This window comes from Cryptomeria japonica, chromosome 8, assembly GCF_030272615.1.
Source record: "Cryptomeria japonica chromosome 8, Sugi_1.0, whole genome shotgun sequence".
Classification (NCBI taxonomy): Eukaryota; Viridiplantae; Streptophyta; class Pinopsida; order Cupressales; family Cupressaceae; genus Cryptomeria; species Cryptomeria japonica.
In genome coordinates, this window is record NC_081412.1 from 170,811,493 (window position 1) to 170,825,003 (window position 13,511).

At 36.2% G+C, this 13,511-nt stretch overlaps 1 protein-coding gene across 1 annotated transcript; it reads left to right on the top strand.

The window, feature by feature from the left end:
* The first annotated feature begins 4,725 nt into the window (after positions 1 to 4,725).
* On the top strand, positions 4,726 to 11,738 carry LOC131050592 (E3 ubiquitin-protein ligase UPL3-like). Its single transcript, XM_059210258.1, has 17 exons — positions 4,726 to 5,070; positions 5,329 to 5,439; positions 5,524 to 5,640; positions 5,885 to 6,055; positions 6,152 to 6,313; positions 6,419 to 6,598; positions 6,675 to 6,796; positions 6,889 to 8,137; positions 8,649 to 8,739; positions 8,833 to 9,965; positions 10,044 to 10,274; positions 10,375 to 10,479; positions 10,662 to 10,742; positions 10,826 to 10,894; positions 11,067 to 11,195; positions 11,286 to 11,378; positions 11,487 to 11,738. Exons 1-17 carry the CDS (start codon positions 4,726 to 4,728, stop codon positions 11,550 to 11,552), a joined length of 4,455 nt encoding a protein of 1,484 aa, XP_059066241.1. The 3' UTR covers positions 11,553 to 11,738.
* Positions 11,739 to 13,511: the final 1,773 nt, after the last annotated feature.

A 13,511-nucleotide genomic window follows, 5' to 3' on the forward strand; every position in this document is an offset into this window, starting at 1 on the left:
TACAAAGGAAGTGTCAGTCCACTTTAACATAAGCTTTCTTAATGTCTAGCTTGATAAGCATACTCGGTTCCTTGTTTTGTTGGATGGAGTGAATGACCTCTTGGGAAATGACAATACCATCAAAAGTAGACCTGCTTGGGACAAAACCCATTTGATCTTCACTTATAAAGAGGGAGCAGTTTCTGCAGTCTACTAGCTATAGTTTTGGAGAGCAGTTTGTAAATAGTATTGCAAAGAGAAATTGGTCTCAAATCGTCAAAGTTTTCTACCTTTTTCCTTCTTACGAATAAAGGTAATAAAAGTGTTGTTGATTTCCTTGAGTATCTTACCCGAATTCCCAGCTCCCTCCAGTGCCCTCATTACATCATCCCCAATAAAATGCCAACACTTCTGAGAAAAGGCAATTGGGAAGCCATTAGGCCCTGGAGCTTTGTCAGGGTTCATCTGATTAAGGGAAACTTCCACTTCCTCTTTGGTAAAACTAGCACTCAAACTCTTATTATGTGCATCAGTAATAATTTTTGGGATGCTAGACATGATAGTATCTTGGGAGCTAAGGTTAGAGCCTTCCAAGTTATTCCAGATGTTCTCAAAATACTTGACTGCCCCTACTACAATTTGGTTAGGGTCCTTTGTATAATGTATGTCACCTAATTTAATTTTGGTTATTTTGTTTAGTGACCTCCTCTGTTTAGTGCTATTGTGAAAAAACTTAGAATTCCTATCTCCATCCCTTAAACAAAGCTCTCATGACTTTTGGTGCTAGAAAACTTCCTCCTTAGCCAGTATATCCTCATAATTCGCAAGTGGCCTTTTTTCTTCCACGAAGAGAGTATGATCTATCCCTTTATCCATAACTATCCTATTGAGCGCACTAATCTCACCCTCAATTCTGGCTTTTGTTTAAAAAATATTACCAAAGTGCTTTTTATTCCATCTCAACAAGTTATTCTTAACCACCTTCATCTTGCTAACAACATTAAAAAGTCTAGACCCTATGAACTCTGCCTCTTTCCACCATTGCTCAATCAGTCCCAGGGCCATCTCAACTTTCAACCTCATCAATTCAAATTTAAAAGGACATCTTTTGGGTTTGCATTCCTCTATAATTGATAATTGAATGGGATAATGATTAGAGCTAGAGATGGGGAGGACTTCTGCGCTGAATAAGGGAAGTTGATTAGACTTCCCCAGATAAAAAACCTATCCATTTTTTCTGCTATGTAGATAATGTCTAACCTCCTATTATTTCAGGTGAAAGTATTCTCCACAATCTTAATCTCCATAAGACTGGTTCTCTGTACCCAATCATTAAAATCCTTCTCTGATTGTGAAGTTGTACCGATCCCTGCCCATTTCTCTTTTGGGTCCAAGATGGCATTAAAATCCCCCCCAATGATACAAGTCTGGTTTGGGATAGTATTTATCAATAGACCTAGGTCCCTCCACGTCCTTCTCTTATCCTTATTTTGTGTTGAACCATATACATTTATAAGCATAAATTGAACATTGTTTTTGATACTCTTAACCCAAGCGCTCATCCAGTGTGCCTAGCTCTCGACCAACTCAAAGGTGACCATTCTAGGGTTTCGGATTACTACCAAGCCACCCGAGGCTCTAGTAGTCGGATGTCTTATCACCTCCCTAAAGACTAGTTTTCTCTTAAAGGTCCCAATATCATCTGAGTTAAGCTTGGTTTCTTGTAGCATAACTATCTCATAACTAGTGGATGTAATGAAGCATTTTATGATCCGCTGCTTGTTAGGGGTTAGGGGCATTCATGCCCCTAACATTCCATGAAAGGAGTTTCATGGCTCCTTGGGAAGGTAATTCCCCTTCCCTGTGTCAAACATAGAGGTTAATTTTACCTGCCCTTTTGTAGACCCATCCATATTTCTCAGCTCTGATAAAGATTTCCTACCTCTTCTTTTACACTGTTCAGCAAAATCTGGGGTTTCCAAGCCCCACTTGTTATTGTCAATCCCCAAAACATCCTTCCTGAATTCTCCTATCTCTTCATCTTCACTGCCCAACCCTTCCCCCAACTCATTCAAATTGTTGGCCTCTTCTACCACATCTTCTAATTCCACGATCTCAGCAATTAGGGCTTGTTTCTGGAGAACTAATTCATCTTCATCTACGATTTCCTCTATGAATCTATCCATAAGATTACCAATGACTTAATTGCAGGCTTGGTTGACTAAATCCTCCTTCCTTTCTACTAGTGCCACATCCTTGTTACCTAGTAATATGTTATCTCTGCTCTCCAGCATCTCAGGGTGCCCATTAACCATCTCGATATCACAATCCACCTTTTCAATAATATTGATTGTCTCCATAGCCCTCACGGGACTCTCATGTGAGGGCTCCTGACTCCCACCAACCCTTAGCTTGGTCTCTAATCTATTACTGAGACCAATTTCATAACCTCCCCCTTGGTTCTACCTAACTCCTGATTATGGACCACCTTAAGAGGTGATGGTAATGATATATTATCATGCGAAGGGTTAACCACTCCTAGTTGGACATTTTTGTAAGTAGGACAATTTCCATAAAAAATTACAGTCTAATTATTTTACGGGGGCTTATTCAATGCTAGTGTGGAAGCAAGGAGAGGTGCCTTATTCGACACTATTTCTCCTTCTTCAATTTTGGAGGCAGGGTTTGGGATAGATATCTCCTTGTCCATCCTAGACTGACACCCACCGCTCTCAGAGCCCTCCTGATTATTTTTATGCGAAGGATTAACCAAACCAGGCTGAGCATATCCCATTGCATTATTATATACCTCTTGAGGGTCATTATTTATGATGAAACCACCAATTTCGTTGTTAAATTGAATATCTACTATGTCAAATGTTTCTTTATGCTTATCTATTTTCGAGGCTTGAGGTTTTTGTATGCTAGGGTTAGTCCTTTTGCAAAATGATAAATTCTTAGAGACCGGGCCATGATACCATACTGGAGATAAGATATAATTACCATCTATTGTTTCTAGGGTAATATTCTTTAAATTCTTCATGCCAGGTTGTCTACTTTTATTAAAATTTTGATGTCGGATTTTTCCAACCATTTCACTTCTACGGCTAAGAATTTGACTAATATATCCCCAATTTCTATGAGAATTTTGGCATGCATTAATTCAATAGGAACATTATGAATTTCAATCCATTTCGAGGTTGATTTGAATTCAATTTTTTTTGCATCGAATTTGGCTTGCCATTCGATAAAATTAAAATTCACTCCTTTGTAAAAAACATGCTCCTCATTCAATAGCTTAGATTTCAATGATTTTTCATGACATTCAATATACAGAAAGTTATTAGCTAGGGCAGTGATACTTACCTATCCTTGGAATGTCTCTTTCCACCATTTGGCTATTTCTGCAAGGGGTTGATCATTTCCTCCCCACTTTGCAAAAAGCCAATGCTCTTTGCAATAATTCCTTAACTTCAGGGCGTCATTGGGGGTCAAAACCTTAATGCAATCCGAGTTGGGAGTAACCAGCTTTAGGGCACACTCGTTCCTTGTTGCCTTGAGGGCATCATTACATTCGTGGTTAAGAGAATTCCTCATTACCAGAACAAGCTCGGTATTTTTTACATTATGACGTCGGTATGGCAGGGCCTTTCCTCCACCATCGGTATTCTCATCCTTCCCAAACTTTCATCTATTGTAAAATCACAAACTTCCTCACCCCCACCCCGTTGCCCAAGGACATATAGTAATTTTGGGGAAGCGGTATTCTCAGGTTGGCATCAATATTGTCCAATGCAACATCAATTTCCCCCAACAGGCGATGTTTAAACACCATTTGTTAACAACTTTGCTCTCTACTTGCTAGTCCCCATGTATATCACCATTGCAAGGAAAAAGGTCGAGATATCGGCATTGGCTCTGTACCTATGATAAGCCATAAGAAATTCCTTCCCCAGTATCCTTTTAAGGCTGTGAAGAATAAGAGGGTGTCGAGAGTAGAGGACCTCCTGCATATGTCTGTCAGTGATTTCACCCAGGAAGGCCATTCGTCGACAAGAAGCTTCAAGGAGAATTGGGGTCTCCATAGCAAGTCATCGAGTGAAGAAAGCAAATGTTTGATGGAAAAATGAGGGCATTCCATTGTTAAATAGCAAGTCATCAAACCAGGGGATACGACACCAGGCAAGTAGTTCATGCCAATTGAATACAAACACATGTGAAATGCTAGTGTCCAAATATCTTCTGAGCCAAAGCTCGTCAACTTAATGTCGACCGACTTTATCCATCAAGTAATTATAAGCAAATCTTGAAAGGATCTAGTCGTAACTAGATATTACAAGTACACTTATGTCCAATTACCATGGGACCAATAATGACGACAGTGTGCCACATCTCGGTGACAAGAAGAAACCTTAACAGGTGAACAAATCAATCGGTCGATCAATCCACTGGAAACCACAACCATTAGGTTAAGAAGGTGTTTATAATACTTTATTATCATATTATTTAAAAATAAATAAAAATTAATTTTATAAAATTAATAAAACAGTGCGCTTTTTTAACTCATTTCAAATAGTCGGCTCACTTCAATCTAAGAAAATCAAGTCTATTTAATTCCAAAAAAATAGAAGTTGAGTTTCACCATTGAAAAACAACAAAGGGAAACTGTAAATACTTCTCTAAAATTGATTGAAATTTCTCAACAATATACAATTAAATTCTTGAAGAGCTATTTTATTCGCAGGAATGGAGCAGGATTTTCTTTTGGGAAGTTCTAATTCTCAGTTACACTCTATTCTATGTACTCTACAAGACGAAGAAGCAGATGATATCACTCAAATTGCAGCTCTGACTAACCTCTGCGAAATTCTGGCTATGGCGTCTGAAGAGTTTCATGTGGATTCTTTTATTCCAATTTCAGTAAGGTATTTGAAGCAGGGGAGTCCTGAAATCAAACTATTGGCTACTAGAAGTTTAACATACATTTGCGATATTTTCCCCTGGTATTGCTCGAATGTTGTTTTCGAAGGTGCGATTCCAGTAATGTGTGAGCACTTGCTCACGTCATATTACTTGGATTTAGCAGAGGAGGTATGTTTATGCTTTTTAATTTAAAAGTTTAAAGCAATTTGACATTTTATCTATGATTGTTCTTAAAGCAATTTTACATTTTATCTTTATTGTTTTGATGAGATTTAATGCTTAAAACCCTTTCAAAATTCATGTTTCCTTAATCAAAAACTACCGCTATATATTTTGGTGCAATGCAGTTTGTGTAGTTTCAAATTTGATATATATATATATATATATATATATATTATTATAACGGTGTCTTCCATTGCACTGCAGTCTGTACTGGCATTGGAGAAGATCGCTCGCAGGCGTGCATCTAACTGCCTTCGTGATGGTGCTTTTATGGCACTATTGTTAAATCTGAATATTTTTTCTAGTGCTATTAAGGTAGTTTTCTAATCTAAGGCCTCTTAGTACATTTCTCTGAATTTTGAATTACATGTTGTCGCTAACAAATTTAAAATTTTACAGAAACATGCATTGTCAACTGCGGCAGAAATTAGCTTAGAGCTTTCACCATCTACCATTGGTTTGGTTATGGAAGAAGTTCCGATACTGTTGGGTGTTTTATCAGATCCTGATGCTAAGGTACCTTTTAAATTCTCATTTTCCACGGACTGTTAGATTATCTTTAGATTGCCATCATACACTGTAGTCTTCAACTCTGGGATCTGAAGATGGAGTGACTTTTATCACTAGTTTCTCGTTTCATGCCGTGTTATGGGTCAATGTGGTCTAGTTCTCTTATTTCAAGATATTGTTATTTAGCTACTTGTTCAGTATTCACTTAATAATGGGATTACTGTTTAATAAAAAATGTGCTGGATTTCAGATGGTAGAACATGCATGTGTCTGTTTATCTCAAATAGCAAGAGCTGCAGCTGCTTCTCAAAAGAATTTAGAAGAGATTTCTAACTATGGCCTGGTAGCCAAAGCTATAAGTTTGATATCTGTCACCAACTCAGTCAGTGGCCAGGCATCTCTTAGTTCACCAGGATTCATGGTATTTTTTTCAGATTATTTGGATGAAGGGCATTTGAATCCCAATGTGATTTTTTTTAATTGGAAGTGCTGAAATAACTCTTTTGGTTTGCTCCAGGCTGTGATTGGACTGCTTTCAACATGTGCAAGTGCTTCTGCTGTATTGGCAGGGCAAATGATTGAAATGGGCATCTCTAGCATCCTTAGGGATATTCTTACTGCTTCTGGCATTGTATCGCAGATTACAATTCCTCTGTTTTCAAACAATTCAACTAATCAGGTTCACTCTCCGATTTTTAAAGATATTTGTTCCATGTTCAATTTGTATATTTGTTATTAGACTTCGGGACAGTTGTTAATTGACTCGACATTGTTTTTCCCACAGTTGCAGAAGATTGTCTCCTTTGTGAATGATCTTCTTCCATCCGTATCCAATGAGAAAATTTCACTTCCCACCAGTGATGAACGTGATGATAGAGATAACTCCGCTAGAGAAAAGCTATTTCAAGAAAAACCTGAGCTTTTGGTGCAATTTGGAATGAATCTTTTTCAACTTATGATTCAGGTAACAATTACTATAAATTGAATCTAGTTTAGCATTAACATTAGTTTGCGGTATATAATTGTCAATGCTTTTGCAGATATATGGTCCAAGCATCAATGCTCAAGTTAGCCGCCAATGTCTGAAAGTTATCAGCAAACTATTGTACCTCAGCACTCCAGAGATTTTGCAGCCATTATTAAAGGAAACCAACATATCAAGGTATATCTCACCTGGTGCAGTCATTTTTGAAATGTTTACCTCTTGGCTTTTATATTTCAACACCCACAACTTGTTTTTTCACATATCTGCAGATTTTTGGCGGGAATTTTATCTGGCAAAGATTTTGAAATTTCACTTGCAGCATTACAGATGGCGGAAATTTTAATTCAGAAACTTCCGGACATTATGTTCAATATGTTCATGAGAGAAGGTGTTTTTCATGCAGTGGGTACACTTATATCTACAGGGAGCACTGTCTCAGGAGAGGATAAAACTCATACAACATGGAATACATGGTCAGAAAGTGAAGAAGAAAGTGAAGTAAATCAAATAGAAGAAATTGTCAATGCTCATGCAAGGCAATTTAAGGCTACATACTTTGTTTCAAATTCAGGGGCTAGAGCTACAAAAAGTTTTTGCAAGTTGATAAATCTTTGTAAGAAGTTAGATAGGGCCTTGTGTGATTTGATGGGTAAATCAATGAAGGCCAAACAGAGTAGGGTTGAATATAAAAGTCATTATGGTTTAAATGGCAAATTTGAAGGCAACGCCAAACAGGGCGTGGGGATATCAAAACGAAAGGGTAAAAGAAGTTGTGCTGTCACTGATAACAACGAAATACCATCAATCATTGCTAATATTCTGGCCGAACTATGCCAAGATGATGGCGTATCAACTTTTGAGTTTGTTAAAAGTGGGGTTGTGGCATCCTTACTAAATTATTTTGCAGGCAGGGACTTGAAAAGAGATAAGATGTTAAAAGCTGATTCCATTGAGCATCAGTTAGAAACAATGAAAAGACTCGAGACATTTGTTGATATCTCTCTTCCTCTGATTGTTCATGGAAAAGAAACTCCTTTGACGGTTTTAGTTCGGAAGCTGCAGGATGCACTTTCCTCCGAAGATTTTCCTATACAAGACAATAATGATCTTCTAAAACTGCGGTTGTGTAGAGCACAAGAAGAAAGATGTTTGAGTAGCCACCCTCGAAATATTTTATATGTAGAGCCTTTGGCTAGGATCGCTGATATTGAAGATTATCTATGTCGTAGATTGCAGATAAATAAAACTGAAACCACTTGTACTAGTAGCGTGGCTGAGCCTCGTACCCATGTAACAACTACAGAAGCTGCTGCAGAAGGAATATCCTCAGCAAGATCAAGGCCATCAACCACAACGGAAAATTCTACCAATTGTACACTATCGAAAGGAGGAGAATCAGTCTCAAGCAGTGTTACAACTGATTTCAATGACAAACAAATAAGAATTGGGGCTTCAATGGGAGATGCCTTAGAGAGAGAACCACAACTAAAACAAGAGCAAGGAGGATCTACTGATGAGGTATGCAAGAATGATTTTCCATGGTTCCAACTGACTCCTAGATTTATATAATTACATTTTGGTCATTATTTAGAAGTAGAATGCCCATGAAAACTGTGAAAGTTTAAATAACAAGCTGCTGGCAACCTTCTTAAATGTTTCAATAAGTCAAAGGTACCGGTACACAATATGATTGATGGATTAATACGCAGTACTTAATTTGTAAGAATAATATTAATGCTCTTGTGTTTAAGGATGCCAGTTTTTGTTTGATGCTCCTGTGTGTAATGCTGTATTTAGTGTCCATTTGATGCACTTTTTGTTTCCAAAAGTAGGATCTTTATGCTGGTCCTGTTAAGCTTTGACAGATTATGGCTATGGATGAATCATGACCATGAATAGTAATATTTTGAAAATCTTTACATATCCTATTTGCAGAGAAAAATACGAGAATAGATGATAATGCAAATATGTTTAAAATATCTGTATATGGCTCTGATTATTGTCTTCACCATTTTATATGTATTTTCAGGGATTGTTGGAGGAACCAACTTCAGTTTGTGTGATTGATGGGGCGAATGGCGTTTTGTTGAGTGATCCTGCAGATGCAAGTGGAATAGAAGGTTGGTTTGTAGTCATATTAAGTCATTAAAATTAGAGAATTTATAGAAGGGAATTCTAATATTAAATGGGCATTTTTTTTCATTCTTTAGCAGGTGTTCCAACAATAAGAGCATCATCTATTTGTTCAAAAGGATCCAGCAGAAGTAGGGAACATCCTACGCTGAATTTTTTCATTGGAGGTAAACTGCTAGATAGATCATCAACAGTATATGAAGCAATTCAAAAAAGTGTGCAAGTTGAAGGAGACGATCCAAATCATTCTGATTCAAAATGGATAAATGAATCGATTCAGCATAAAGTGCATAAAATTAGATATAAGAAAGCAAACAAACCCCGAGAGAGGAATTTGACTGAAAAACATCAAATGTATGCTAGACTGATGAAATTGAAGAATTTGCCTTGTATTGGCAAAATTTTGCAAGGAACGCTACCCTATAATATAGGAGAGAAGGATAGCACAAACGATATTCTATTGCTGCTTCAAATTCTTGATGAAATAAACAAATTAGCTCCTTGTTTGAGAGCTAACAGCTTATCTGATGCATTTGCAAAAGGGAGATTGAAAAGCCTAGATAAATTGAAAGCTAATGGTCCCACGGTTCCTCAACAAGAATTTTTTAGTGGCAAGCTTACTCCAAAACTAGCATATCTGCTAAAAGATGCAGAGGCATTGGCTACTTTCCGTTTGCCAAATTGGTATAACCAGTTGATTGAAAACTGCCCATTTTTGTTTCCATTTGAGATAAGAAGGCAATATTTTATGCTTTGTGCATCACATGAGATTCCTCCAGATCCCTATTTGAGAAACAATGATGCTGTTAGGCTACCACGCCTAAAGGTTCGTGTTTCACGAAAGCATGTATTAAAGGCAGCTGCACAAGTGATGCATTTGTGCCGAGGGCAGAAGGTTGCTCTTGAAATTCAGTATAATAATGAGGTTGGCAGCGGTCTGGGTCCAACTCTTGAGTTCTATACACTTATAAGTCATGAATTACAGAGGAGTAAAATTGGAATGTGGAGGACAAATGCAGAGGAATCAGTTCAGGCATCTCTGGGATTATTCCCTCGTCCTTACTCACCTCATACAGAGTCTTCTGACAGTGAAAAATTTCATGTGATAGAGAATTTCACCCTTCTTGGGTTTCTAATGGCTAAAGCTCTTCAGGATGGCCGACTTCTGGATTTGCCTCTTTCCAGAGCATTTTATAAGCTGCTTCTTGGGAATGTAAGCTTCTTTGATGATACAGCCTTTCTTTCAATTTAGGGTATCAATTGGAACTGACAAGTTATTTGTGCTTACCAGGATCTTGATTTATATGATATCAAGTACTTTGACATTGGGCTAGGAACAATACTGCAAGAAATGCAAGCTCTTGCTGCTCGAAGGCAATACTTGGAGTCAATGGCAGATGATAAGAGCAAAGAAATATCAAGTTTACATTACCGTGGTGCAAACATTGAAGACCTTTGCTTTGATTTCACCCTTCCTGGCTTCCCGGACTACCCTCTCAAACCAGGAGGGAGCAGCATCATGGTAAGTTCTAAGAATACTCATCTCTGTGGTGAAGTTACCTTTCTATAATGTAAAGGATTTCTGTTTCTAGTTGGATTCATCTTATTTTTGTTTTCTGCAGGTTACCATAGATAACATAGATGAGTATGTTTCATTGGCTGTGGATGCAACTATTGCTTCAGGAATCATGCCACAAATTGAGGCCCTTCGAAAAGGGTTTAATCAGGTGAGTGAGCTTTCATTAGAACTAGCTCTAGATTTGTTTTTTATCAATTTGATCTATTGGTTTTCGTAATTTTTACAGAACTAATTCTAGATTTGATTTATAAAAAATTCCATTTGCCCAAAATATCATGTGCATTTTTATGGAATGATTGCTGATTGAATGCTTATTTCTATCGATTACAGGTGTTTCCCATCTCGACTTTGCAAGTATTTTCAGAAAAGGAATTGGAAACTCTTATATGTGGGGAGCGTGACTTATGGGAGGTATGTATAATGTGGTTTAATTGATGTTTTTATCTTACATTCTCTATCAATGTTTGATCTTGACTTGTAAGCAAATTCAGCAGGCTGAAATGCTATGTGATCACATCAAATTCGATCATGGTTATACGGCTCAATGTCCTTTCGCATTGGATGTGAGTATTTGTTCATCAGCTCTTATGTATGGATTTTTAGAGCGTTTTCTACTTTTCTTTAAACAATACCGATACTTTTACTCAGAATAGTTCTATGTTTTTTCCAAAATTTTGAAACTGTAAAAACCCTATATGTGCTATACCCTAACGTTCTTTTTCCCATTTCCTGAAGTTTCTTGAGATCGTGGCAGCATTCACACCAAAGCTGCAAAGAGCATTTTTGCAGTTTGTTACTGGTTCTCCAAACCTTCCTCCAGGGGGTCTGAGTTCTCTAAATCCACAATTGACTGTTGTTCGCAAAGTAAGTGCATTGCTCACATTTACATGTTTAACCTCATTAAGGGCTTTCTTTGAATCTTTCATGTTCTAATCATATTTCTTTGAAATGCAGAATCCCGTCAATTTAACAGAGGCTGTTGATATGGACTTGCCAAGTGTTATGACTTGTGCAAATTACCTTAAACTTCCCCCATACTCAACCAAGGTTTGGCCTCCTCCCCACTCAATCAAGGACATTTATATGTTCTTTAATGGCTCTTTGTTTATTGTTTATGGTAGAAAATGTTTCTAATAATAATAATAATAATTGCAGGAGACAATGCGTGATAGACTGGTATATGCCATTACCGAAGGGCAAGGATCTTTCGATCTCTCATAAAAACAGGGGCGATATTTGTGCTCCATACCAACATCAAAAATGATGAAGATATCTGAAAATCTGCACAGCATGTGCTTGTAATTCATTATGTGATTTTCTATATTGGGCCCGTCTTTGTAATTCATCAATTGTTTTCTATATTGGGCCTGTGGTTGTAATTTATTATGTGATTTTCTATAATAAGCCTGTGCCTGTAACTCATTATTGGTTTTATATATTGGGCCTGTGCTTGTAATACATGATTTTATAAATAATAAATAATATAGTGAAACAACATTTTGTTGCTTTATCAGAAATATATAATTCTATTATTTTTATTTGAAAAGAATTTAATTTTTTTAAAATTTATCATGATTTCATAAAATTTTATAAATTAAATTGTTTAAATCTGACGAAATAGATCAGTAAAATGGGGGATCTTATTTCTAATATAAGCATTCAACAATAACACTTTAATAGAGTCTCAATCTTGATAGCAAAAATAAAACTGCAATTAAAACATCTATGCCAGTACCAACAAAATTAATATATATTATTAATCTTTAATTTTTTTAATATTAATATAAAATAATCATAAATATTAATTGTAAAAATATTACTTATTAAAAATAATTGACATTTATTTAAAAAAATATAATAAATTAAATTGGAGGAAAACCAAACCCTAATATTGATGCTAACCCTAACCATGATATAAACCCTAACCATTATCATAACCCTAACCCTAATCATAACTCTAAGTCCAACCATGATGTAACCATTATACCTGACTATAACACTAATCTTAACCCTAACACTAATCATAGCCATAGTACTTGCCATTAAATAAAGTTTAATTGCAACACATATATTATTGAAAATAGTCTAAATAGATATATAAAATGTCATATTTCTATACATAATAATATAAAAAGATACTATATAATTATATATTGATTTATTTTAATAAAAAAGATACTATATAATTATATTTTGATTTATTTTATATTTTCCATGTTGGGTGGTACCACTCCCACTAGCATATCCTTCTCGAGGTGCCTATTTTTAATCAATTTTAGACCCAAAAGTCAAATAAAATAGGTGCCTCGAAAAGGATATCTCTAGTATATATTATTAATCTTTAATTTTTTTAATATTAATATTAAATAATCATAAAAAATAATTATAAAAATTTTGATTTTTTTTTATCGGTAAAAGGCCAAAGCCTAAAATTTTTTATTAATTAAAGAAAATGATTACATACTCCATTCATTGTGGACACCGGTAGGAAAGAATGGAGGAAGAAAACCTCTGGTCTCGCCCAGATCCCTTAGAGGATCAGAATCTAATGATACACTTAACAAGAATGAAAACAAGATACAATAGTCCTTGGGAAAATCCCACCAGGCTGAGCTATATGACAGAGAGATATCATTCTAAACTTTTGAAATTCTAAGAAAACTGCTCATTCCTAAAAAATGATGTTTGCATCGCCCTTTATTGCCTTGATCTACAAAAGATCTTATGGCTAAGATCAGTGCCAGGAGATACACTACAAAGCTTAAATGAGATAGCAATGTCAAGAGACTCCCTGAATGAATAATAAAGCTCCGAAACCCTCAAGGGGAAGGCCCTGCAAGGCTAATCGTGACCAGACCTACAAAAAACTTTCAAACTTATCCTACATCAATCACTCCAAGAGATGTTAGCCCGAAAAAACCGCACAACTGGTGGTGCCAAACCTTCATAATTAATCTACAACACCCTCAGAGACTATAAGTAATGTTAAGAGTTTTTGAAGCCCAAATCATAGAATAGCAATATCATAGCATTATATTGGGAGATAGAGCCATTTGAAAAGGACAATAAGACCAAATCAAAGTTAGATTGTTTCTCTCCTGCTTACTACAAAGAGAAATCAAGATGGTTTCCACCTTTCAAACATAGACAGACATCTCGCGCAAGAGAGGAGGAAGAAGG

Excerpts from the sequence above, each read along its gene's own strand:
- LOC131050592 (XM_059210258.1), top strand. The coding sequence starts at position 4,726 with ATGGAGCAGGATTTTCTTTTGGGAAGTTCTAATTCTCAGTTACACTCT. Across the intron at positions 6,056-6,151 it reads TTAGTTCACCAGGATTCATG|GCTGTGATTGGACTGCTTTC; the intron begins GTATTTTTTTCA and ends GGTTTGCTCCAG. Across the intron at positions 8,138-8,648 it reads AAGGAGGATCTACTGATGAG|GGATTGTTGGAGGAACCAAC; the intron begins GTATGCAAGAAT and ends ATGTATTTTCAG.